Source organism: Rhipicephalus microplus, chromosome 1 (genome assembly GCF_043290135.1).
Source record: "Rhipicephalus microplus isolate Deutch F79 chromosome 1, USDA_Rmic, whole genome shotgun sequence".
Classification (NCBI taxonomy): Eukaryota; Metazoa; Arthropoda; class Arachnida; order Ixodida; family Ixodidae; genus Rhipicephalus; species Rhipicephalus microplus.
The window spans coordinates 262,052,234-262,063,501 of record NC_134700.1 but is presented as its reverse complement, the minus strand read 5'-3'; the positions used below and the strand labels follow the sequence as shown (position 1 = coordinate 262,063,501).

Sequence of the window (11,268 nt, the reverse complement as noted above, 5' to 3'; positions counted from 1 at the left end):
GTTAACGTTTCGGACAATGAATTATTCAATTTTATTAAGTATATCCTCCATTTCTTGACAGTATATATATATATATATATATATATATATATAAAATAAGGGAAAGAAGTGTATGCCTAAGGGCTCGTTTTTCCGTGTTTTAACACAATATTAATGAGATATAACAGACAGTAATGCCAAGGAATGTACAGGGGAAGTTATTATAACCAATGGAATGTAAAATAAGAAAAAAGAAAAGTGGATGAAAAAATTACCAACTGTGAGCAGGAATCGAACCTACGACCTTCGAATTCGAAGCGTAATTCGAAGGTCGTAGGTTCGATTCCTGCTCACAGTTGGTAATTTTTTCATCCACTTTTCTTTCTTCTTATTTTACATTCCATTGGTTATAATAACTTCCTTGGCATTACTGTCTGTTATATCTCATATATATATATATATATATATATATATATATATATATATATATATATATATATATATATATATATATATATATATATGTGTGTGTGTGTGTGTGTGTGTGTGTGTGTGTGTGTGTGTGTGTGTGTGTGTGTGTGTGTGTGTGTGTGTGTTAGATAGATAGATAGATAGATAGATAGATAGATAGATAGATAGATAGATAGATAGATAGATAGATAGATAGAGGAAAAAATGTACTTTACTGTGTCGTATAGTCAACGTATATTATATTAGGCACAAAACAATCGAAACCCTAAACCTGTCGCAATTTACTTAAACAAAAGCATGACCGAAGCAATCCCTCGAATGTTCAAGGCCGATACGCAACGAAACTACTCTAGCGCAGCCCACGTGCACGTGTTTTGTCTACGCGGCCTTTCCCTCACTTATCGCGGCCTTGTCTGTGCACGGTGGTGTCCAGTATCGGAATGGACGCTTATCTCTGGGCACTCCGATGACGCGTGTGCGCGACGGAAGTACGTCATTCGCCTGACGCTGCGCCACTGCTTTAAAGCATTTCATTGATTGATATGTGGGGTTTAACGTCCCAAAACCACTAGATGATTACGAGAGACGCCGTAGTGGAGGGCTCCAGAAATTTTGACTAGTTAGAGTTATTTAACGTGCACCCAAATCTGAGCACACGGGCCTATATACAACATTTACGCATCTCCATCGAAAATGCAGCCGCCGCATTTGTCCAAGTGCTTGTCGCAAGTGCTTATGCACGCCGCAATGTGGCTCATAACGGATGGGCTATGGGTTCCAAAGACACTTGCTACGTCATCTCATCCGCAGTTATTCGACACGTTAAAAGGTTTCCTTCGTTTAATAGTTTCGTTATGTCAGCGGCACTCGCCTTCACACAGCGAGATTCGCTGGCAGCGTCTGGGCGCCCGCTCAAGAAACGCCATACTGTAACGTAAACGTGGACTCCGGGCCATGAGCACGTCTGCTCGACGCGGTTGCCACGAGGCGTTGGTTCGACGAACATTCAAAAAGAACCAAAAAGTAAGCTTGTGAGCCGGGAAAGCATAGTAATTCATCGCCAAAGAGGAGAGCGAGCCAAGGCACGAGTGGCGTCGGACGTAGCCGATTGAGCTCCAGCAGCGAATCCCATTTCCTTCTAACCACTGCCGATTCACTTGTAACTTTAGTACAATACAGTTTTCTTCTTGAAAATCGAACCTTGCCTTAACTCCATCATTCACCCATCGCTGACAGTAAGATAATACAGTTAACCTACAACCTTCGCAGTCATGAAGCTCGCGGACGTTAATACGTTCTCCTCACTTGGAACGAAGCCGCGAAAACGTGCATACCAAGGCAGTCACGGCAGGTATTTCGAGGGGGAACTGAATTACCAGTTGATAACGTGGTTTTCGGAATGATCGCTGATTGCGCGTGCCAAGTAAATGTACGGAAATAGTGAATCAGTATAAGTGAGACACTGTCCAGAAAGAAAGAAAGGTATTCGTTTCAGTTACAATCGTATAACCAGGCCTGAAGCGGAAGGGGGTTGCCGTAGCCTCCCGCCCCTTTCCCTTAAATTTCCATGAAGGGGGGTGTTTTACCGAAAATAAGTAATTAACCAACACCTTCAGCGAATGCCCCCCCCCCCCCTTCGCTCCCCCAAATTTCCTAGTTACGTGGTTACGTATAAGTATACATGTATCTCACTAAATAGCATCGATCAACACATCAACTTCTCAGCAACACGAGTCCCTAAAACATCTCCAACTGCATTTGAACTCACGGGCTACCAGTCTTGTATACGCTTTCCTGGCACTTGACACAACTTGAACTATAACGCACGAGAACCAGCTGTGTCCTAAACGTGTATGACTTTCACATCTGCGCTTAAGCATTCTTACACAGTGCGGTCGATTGGGCTAGTCGATCGGCGGAGACGAAAACGTATAAACGACGGGAAAAGGTAGACTGCGCTTGTCTCTGTATTTTTCGTCGTCTTCTGCTTTTTGTTTGCGCTGTAAAGCTGTGAATAGTTATTCATATACACAGTGTATTCAGCAGCGACTCCAACTGAAGCGCTACGGGAGAGTCCTCCTTGATTTATACTTCGTCGAAATTCATCCGATGAAAACTCCGACTCACCAGCTGACGAAACACGACATAACAGAATTTCCTGACGACTCGGCGCCGAATACTATACGACGATCAAAGTACCCGTATTGGACACCCAAATTTCAAGGAATCTTATTTTGTTTGCGCGCGCGTATCTTTTCCACTCAACGAGTGTATGTTTTCTTCAGCTATACCTTCCTTCCTCGTAGGACGAGTTTTACTCAAACCTTGAATTTATTTGACGAATTTTTATTTCTGATGAAAACTTGCTTCTGACAAGCTTCTTACAGACCTATGCAATATCGCAAATAAATGACTGCAGTGTATGAAAAGCTTAACAAGTGCTTCATTCTTACCTGCGGCGAGTTTTGCACGGCGCGAGAGCCCAGTGAGAGAGAGGGAACGAGCGATGTAAGGCGAGCCGAGGCTGCCACTGAACCACACACTGATACGCGCGTGTCGAGGCTATCTATCTCAAAGAACGGTCAGCCCAACGCGGAGGTCAGGCAGATAAACGAAAGACGTGGCCATACACAGTGGCGGTGCAGAAGACGCGGTCGCTGCACCAGCGACCTTCGCAACGAGAGGAACGGCACAAGCAAACCGGAGCGGCTAGAAGAGCTAACGGTGGTGACTTTGTTATGGCCCCACGAGACGAAATTCAAGCCCGAAAGAGACTTACAGCACGAGATGCACACCTGAATGAATAACCGATGTTTATCGATTAAGAGACGAGGGAATGTCCTATGGGATTTGTGTATGACACTTCGAACACGGGGACTTGTTGGGACACTACGTCCACTGCCGGATAACAGCCACTCCCGTATTTCTCCAGTAAAGCCGATCCTGGGCTTGCTGCTACTCCGTTACCCCTAAAAACTTCTTAATCGAATCTGACAACCTTTTCCTGCCTCCTCGTACAAGAGAACAGGTATCACTGACAGTATAATACAAATCAATGCTTCTATGGACATTCGTTCCTGAGCTGAGTCACGCACTCAACGGTAAATCTCAGGGGTAAACCATAAACCTTCCGTTAATTATATAAGCGCCTCACAGTGGGAAAGCAGAGGCGAACAACTGATGAGGCTGTCATGGACAACTTCTCCTTCTTGTCTTATTATCTTGGTGGCACTGTTTGCAGTAATGAAGCTATTATCTGGTTCTCTTCTATGCTTTCGCTTCATATCACTGAGTTGATGAAATAGAGTGTAACAGATTCCCTTAATACGAAACCCATATCGAGTGCAGTAGACCGCGACTGTAATGCACGTGCATATTACATTTGTATCCATGGAAAAGTAATGTGAAAGTTATTTTCGGGTGCACACGACTATACCGTACGCTATTCGAACATTCGAAATTGGCAATATACGTTGTTATTGCTTTTACCCGCCTGACTCAGCCATGACGGTTTTTTTTTAATATACCCTTCTCCATTGCTAGAGGCGGTACAAATTACGAGCAGGCATTTAATGCTATCGCAGCCGGACCGAACGGCCGCTCGGTCACACATACGAACGCGCTCGGGCTGTCTTTGCATGAAGGCTTGTTTTCGAGAGATCACATATAAACAGATGGTAAATGTTATCGTTATCAACACAGCCGCATATACATAGGTATAGGACGAGATAACCTATTCTAAGCACGCATATTGATGGTGATGGAGTCGTGCGTTAAAGAGCCGAACAGGAAAGCTTTTTAACAATAGGCCTTATCACTTTCTGTCCCTTCCTCAAGGGCAGCTTTGGACGCTGTCGCGTGGCCCATACCGCGCGCTGTACGTGTCATCAGCGAATCGACACCGGGGGCGACGGGGCACGCATAGCGAAGTATACGCGCACACGGCGCGAAGAAACGCTTAGGGCCTACCTCCCCCCCCCCCTCTTCTCCGATTCCCCCTTCCCACTTTTGCACCCACTATTTTTACGTCCATGCAGACCGCGTCCTTCGACGTCTGAGTGGCTCGCGAACACGCACACTGGAAAGCCGAGCCGACGGCTCTTCGAGCCGTGCCGGCTATTTAATGCGAAAATCGATGGCGTTGCGCCAGACGACGATTCGAGGAGAGAAACCACAATTTTGAATGCCGTTTCGCAACAAGCCAGACGGACAAGTGAACGATTTCTTTCTGCGGTTGGGAATGGATTCCGCTGCAGGCGGATATGTATTAGCCGCGCAACGAGCGTTACCTGCGCAAAATAACTGCCGCCAGAAGTGCTCGTCTCTGTTTTTTTGTTCCTTCAAATTATTCTGGGAATCCACTTTTAGCGCTCGAAAGCTTTCAAGCGAGATGAGCAAGACCCTCGGTCACTGCCAAATAATGCTATCGGGTTACGCTTATATATGTGCGAGCGTGCTGCTATATGGCGCTTTAACAAGGTACTCACAACCTCTCTAAAGGGACTTGGAACGACGAGATATTATACTGATCCGGGAGTGAATCCGGTATTCATTGCACTCCCGGCTATACTAACCTATATGTGAGTACGGATACATACAAATGCACTCTAGAGGACATCCACATAAGCCACGCCACCTATATCATGCAAAGCGTTCACGTTTCAACTAATGTGGCGCGACTATCTATAATAACCGACTGGTATCTTGCTGATACTATTAATAACCACGGTCGGTCACCCGCAGAGACAAAGGTAGCGAATGCTCTGCTTCAATGTAGTCAAGAAAAGTTCGCAGCGGATCGTGATACTGGCGGGGACGCACGCACAACTAAATACGAGCATGAAAAACTCTGGACAACACAAATGCGTAGCGAATTTGCTTCGATATCGTGGCTCAGCTCATATTGAAGTGCTATGGTTGGTTTCCTTGAAATACGTTTACAATACGCGATAACAGGCACCAATCGCTTGATGTAGCAATAAGTGCAAAGTTCGTGAGACGTATACACAGACCACTACATCACCTGGTCGCCACGGTTATATCATTTCGGAGGTCTTACAGATAAGTAACACGCTCAGTGCCGCATGTTTTTCTGGATCAGCGGGAACTGCCGTACGCTAGAAGCAATCGTTGGCCTGCGCGATTCTATAGGTCCGCCCATAGCTAAACGCTGTACAGGCATAATCTTCATTTGCACTGTGCTCACATGCCCTTATACTTCCTGTGACGTAGCAAAGCGATGCGCTTTGCAAGCGGCCAGCCCAAGCTCTGCCTGCCCGTCTCGTAGAGTGCACCACTGTGCTGCTCAGTTCTTGAACGACCGCCAAAACTTCAGTATAGTTCGTCGACGGGCACGTTAGCATTTTACGACGACGACGACGAGGAATCCGACCCGCGACGACCTTCAATGCCAGCTCGGCGTCCTCGCCAACGTTTCACCTCGGAGGAGCGCAGGGCCCGGGAAAACCGAAGCATCCAAGATATATCTCATTGTTTAAACAAATCAACAGAAAAAAACGGCGCCGACAGCGGAAGCGTGAGTGGGCGACGGCGATGACTGTACGCACACTCATCAAAATGATCGCTTTCCCTGTGCGTGCATCTTTAATGAACTCCACTTCCGCTATAACGAAATCAGAGAAATTTCAAGTGTGGGCGGCATTTTAATTAGACAGGTCCCTTGAATCTTCAATGCGGTGGGAATAAAGCGGTTTGGTTATATGTACGAATGAAAGTTTGAGACGGCGAACATTCGCATTCTTCGCGTGAAAAGACGCTCCTATTCATACTACTTAAAACTGAAGCGCTCCCAATTTACACCTATGCTTTTTATTTCTGCCTTACCCTCATGCGAGCCCACGTATGCTTCACTTTTGATTGCAAGAGTTTTCGAACATCTCAGGCCATGCAAGACGCACACCTTGAGACAGAAAGCTTTAAGCGTGTTAATAATTTTGTCCTCTTAAGAACGTCTATAGCGGTAAGATGGCATACCACGTATCGCACACGAGACCTAGCTTTTGTGCATGCACTTTGTCCCCCTTCCCCCCAAGCTCATTTTTCGTCAGCAAATCGTATCATAGACGCCGCCACGCTCTGTGCAACATGTCCCACACGCGAGCGGTTTTGCGTGTGCATACACGCACGGCTGCTGTGACTGCGCCCCAGAGCATCGGCACGATGCACACAGTCCGTGACTTAGAGCCATGAAAGCGACATTCTCTCTCATGAGTAGCTGAATCGACCGACAGAATTGCAGAAAGCGCGGGACTCCGCACTGTCCATTCAACCCAGCGACGTTGTGTCCAGCATACTGGACACAACGTGTGTGTGGACTCGTATACAGGTGTTTCTTATGTATGTCAAGTGACAATTCCAAGTTCAAGTGTTGCTGTTTGAATTGCTCTATGATTTGAATGTATTGATGTTTGACATTCTTAGTATGTCCCACCCCTGTAACAGCCGAAAGGCTAACAGTATTTGGAAAATAATAATAATAATACACGAGTCCACACACACGGTGCAGATTTGCACAACATTAGGAGCGAGAAAATCTCAGCGCGAGCGCGGAAGAATAGAAAAAAAAGTAAAGTACACTCTTAAAAAAAGGCAGTGCTACTTACTAAGTTTGAGGTAGTAAACTGTTGTAACAACATTCACTACCTAAGTAGTAACTTCAGGTAGTAGGCCACAGCCGTTTACTACCTTACACAACCAGAGGTAGTAAATGACTTGTCTACTACCTGCAGTTACTACTTAGGTAGTAAATGTTGTGACAACACTTTACTACATCAAAGTTAGTAAGTGGCACCGTCTTTTTTTTTTTTAAGAGTGTACGATAAATAAGAACGAAGCTGTTGAAATACGAAATAAAGAGGACTGTGTCCCTCCTGTAGAGCGTTGCACGCCTACCTAACGACATAGTCAAGAACAATACTGACGTGCGGCCTTGTTGATGTGACGCAGTAATTGGAAAGAGCTTGAAAAAGACAAGGACAACGCGTGAGGATGCGCTCATGTTGCGTTAGTCTTGACGGCACTGTCCTTCCAAAGGCCTTGCAGTCACTGGAATGCAGTCTATAGGTATAGTTGTTTTCGAGAGATATTGTAGGTTTCGTTATTAAGAATTGAAGCTATTTTCACAAGCAAGTTTTCGGAATGGCCGCAGATACCTTATTCGAACGGGGGAAAAAAATGTTTGTTTTCACAGCCACGCAGCATTCCCACTGCTGCAACTTCAGCACTATATAAGCGTATGTCAAACAGAAGTCAATAATAATAATAATAATAATAATAATAATAATAATAATAATAATAATAATAATAATAATAATAATAATAATAATACCCAACACGTCTTAACACATGCGCGAATAGATTTTAAACGTTTCCGAATGAACGGTGCTTTTTTACTGCACAATAAATGGCGATTACATGCAAGCACTGTATAACGCAGCACGACAATAACAGCGCTATCTGGTAATCCTTCGCCTGATGATAACTCCTCGCCACCGACTGAAACAATCCGACACGCTATAGCTGCAGTTCCAGTCACTCCACCGTTCAGAGAAGTGCCCCGATTTGCATTTAACTGCACCGGAAAAGGTTGTCACTTCGGCCGGAATTCAAGCTTCGCTGCGATCGAGAATAACTATCGTATTTCTCCCTCTCTTCTTCTGTTCACGTGCAAGATATAAATATCTATGTTAACGGCCTCTTCGCTTGTTAACAGCATTGCTTTATATTTGCATAGAATCTCTTCATTGGAGTAAACAGATTACCATAGCGTAAATATTAAGCTCATTTCCCAATCGTGAATGGGTACCACATCAATTCTCCATAGTCTTCCACTCAGGCAAACACTCTGTACCATTGTGTACAAAAGATGCTCGAATCCAGTGGTGTGCCTAGGGGGCGGCTTATTTAACCCATGCCTTCCCCCCGAATTTTTTTCTCCATGACATTCAGAACGAGAAATAACCATTTCAAAAGGTGCCCCCCTTCCCCCCCCCCCCCGCTCCCGAAAAAGATTTCTGCCAACGCCCCTGATGGAATCCCCCAATTGGTCGGATCCCGTCAGCCGAATCATATGCTATGAGTACAGTGAGTACAGGACTTATACTATGAGTACAGTGCACATAAATGCTCTTTTTTGTTGTTGTTGATTTGCGCTACGGTAAACCATTCACTTCGTTTCTCAAGCTCCAGAAAATCCCACAAGCGACACCACTGTCGGAAAATAAATTATCTGGAATTATGACACACACAAACACAACGAAGAAAAAACCATAAAGTGATTGTGGTATCTAAGCAGCACGCCAAACTTGATGCTGCCGATTTCACTTGAGACCAAAAAACCAACTGTTCCGGGACTATTCTGGCATCCTGTCCAGACGGTAAATATACGAGCCTTTCAGGTCGCAGGTTAGAGCTGCGTCTCAAAATTTACTGGGCACTCCTGCATTACAGACTACACCGCAACTTTACTACCTCCCAAGGCACTATCGCAGCAGCTGCGTTTTGGCAGTATGCCGGCAGCTTTTTTTCCACACAAGAAAGACCACCGTAATTGCGCAAATGTCCGCCAATATTAAACAACCGGTAGTGAGATTTACAAGGCTTAGCGCACGTTACTTCGAAGACGAAATATCAAAGCACCTCGCTAGTTCCCGGACGTAATAAACAGCAGTGTTCGAAAGCACTTGCATTGAAAGAATCATTATTCGCTCAGTTAAATGCAGCTAGCGTGATGATAAGCTGGGAAGGCCGTCTTTCGGCGCAACGGCCGGTTTAAGCTTCTTTCAGGATGTGAGTACAGTTGACGTATGCTTGCAACGCCAAGGGCACTTGTGACGTCTCCACCGAATAATCGACTTGGCGTACACGATCATATAATTGAATTGTACACGTACAACGCGTGCCCACGCTCCGAAGTTAGTGCGTAATTAGATCAAAATGTGGCCACTTGGCCGTCTCCAATGGGTGTGCATTGGCTAATGCTTCATAACAGCCATCATGCATATGCCGGGTGCTAGAAAGTGTGTCAACTTTCACCCATCCATCGAGCCTGCGCGCGTGTCACTGTAGAGTAACGAAAGTGTGTGCTATGGGACCGTCAGCAGGGACTCAGTAAGCGCCTGAACATGATACGCAAAAAAAGCAAAAGTCAAACGGTATAATCAAGCGGTAAGCGAAATCGGGAGTCGCAATGACTAGGACGCGCGAATGCACCCAATGAACTGTTAATCTCGAAAGACAAGCGTAGTGTTCTTTTTTTCGTTTCCGAGCTTCCGCTCACCGTTAACACCGAAATGACAATGAGCTTCGCGCGAAAATCAACAAAGAATGCAGCAGTACAGGTTTACGTAAAAAGTCGAAGTATTGTGGCTGTTTTTGAGCAGAGAATCAACGACCCAAGGGATCAAGGGGGCCGCGAACTTTCGGCTGTTTATTCAACATGTTGTGCATTAAGAAAATATGGGCACAGATATGCGGATCAGCCTCAGAAACTTCCCGCGCATAGCACCCCGATTATAACATGATTGATTGATTGATTTGTGGGGTTTAACGTCCCGAAACCACGATATGATTACGAGAGACGCCGTAGTGGAGGGCGCCGGAAATTTCGACCACCTGAGGTTCTTTAACGTGCACCCAAATCTCAGCACACGGGCCTACATTTCCGCCTCAATCAGAAATGCAGCCGCCACAGCCGGGATTTGATCCCGCGACCTGCGGGTCAGCAGCCGAGTACCTTAGCCACTAGACCACTGCGTCGGGGAATCGATTCCAACACGTCATCTAGGAGCTTTCTTTACTGCGACAAAGCCAACGAAGGGTCAGAGATACACATAGATCATCGTGCTTTTATATAGAATGCATCCAACAGTTTTCAAGCCGAGGTGTTCGTGCTTTTACCCATGACTTGAATCTTACTCAGACACTGTTCGCGCTTTTGTGAACTGCAGTGGGTCGGCAAATAATTGGCCCATTTTGGGGCGTGCGCTTGAATTAGGTTGGCTCGAAATGTGCTCGAAGTTTACCGAGCTTGCTGCGCATGTATGTGCCTGTATATTTTTTATGCCCGAAATATTGAATAAACAGTCGAAAGTTCGCACTCCCCTAGACCCCTTCCCTCGTTATTTCTTTTTGCAAGAGCGGCCATACTTCTGTGGATTTTACATGAACCAAGCAGCTGAGCAACGTGCGCTCCTAGTAGCAACAGGCACGGCTCGAGGCAGTGCAGTGAAAGCCTACCTCGTGGGACGCGTGATCACGATAGCTGGTCTGGAAGAAGAGGAGCCCGGGAGCAAGGGCTCTCCACTGCCGGGATCTTCCTTCATGGCGCACGTAATCCGTTACGGGCGAGACGCAGACGAAGTAAGGTGCGTGACGTGTCTCGGAGGACGACGATCGCACTTTTGCCAGCGAACACTTCTCCCTTCAGAGCGAGTCCGACGCACTCCTGTTGGGTCACTTCCCTCCTCGACGGGAAAACCCGCGGCTCGGGCGGGAAAGGCGACACTGCAGTTCCAAAAAACAGCTGGCACCCGAGTGGCGTTTGTATATCAACACCGGGCAAGGCACTCTAGCGTATCAACTTGGCCGCAACCACGCGCGCGTAAGCGTACGGACTCCAGGCAGTCTCCTTCTGGGTTCCTCGCTTGCTTCAGCGGCGCTGATAAACACACGTGACAAGGAGTCCGCGATGAGTCCGCTTTCCACAGCAGTGCTTTTCTTGCCTTGGCACAACGGCGTCAGCGATGAGATGTCGAGCTCACGTTTCAACTGGGTCACGGCACGCACGCTGGGTCGAGA

General features: G+C 46.3%; 1 protein-coding gene across 7 annotated transcripts in view; it reads right to left on the bottom strand.

Annotated features, from left to right (window-relative positions):
- The window catches only part of LOC119187143 (sodium-driven chloride bicarbonate exchanger-like), a 240,234-nt gene that overhangs the window by 112,241 nt on the left and 116,725 nt on the right, over positions 1-11,268 (bottom strand). For 3 of the 7 annotated variants that reach the window (XM_075894109.1, XM_075894110.1, XM_075894118.1), the window contains exon 1: positions 10,708-11,132. The exons of the other annotated variants lie outside the window; for them this stretch is intronic. In XM_075894109.1, coding sequence (XP_075750224.1) covers positions 10,708-10,793 — 86 coding nt within the window. In that variant the 5' untranslated portion in view covers positions 10,794-11,132. Of the gene's footprint in view, positions 1-10,707; positions 11,133-11,268 lie in introns of those variants that run through there. 7 annotated transcript variants of the gene reach the window in all.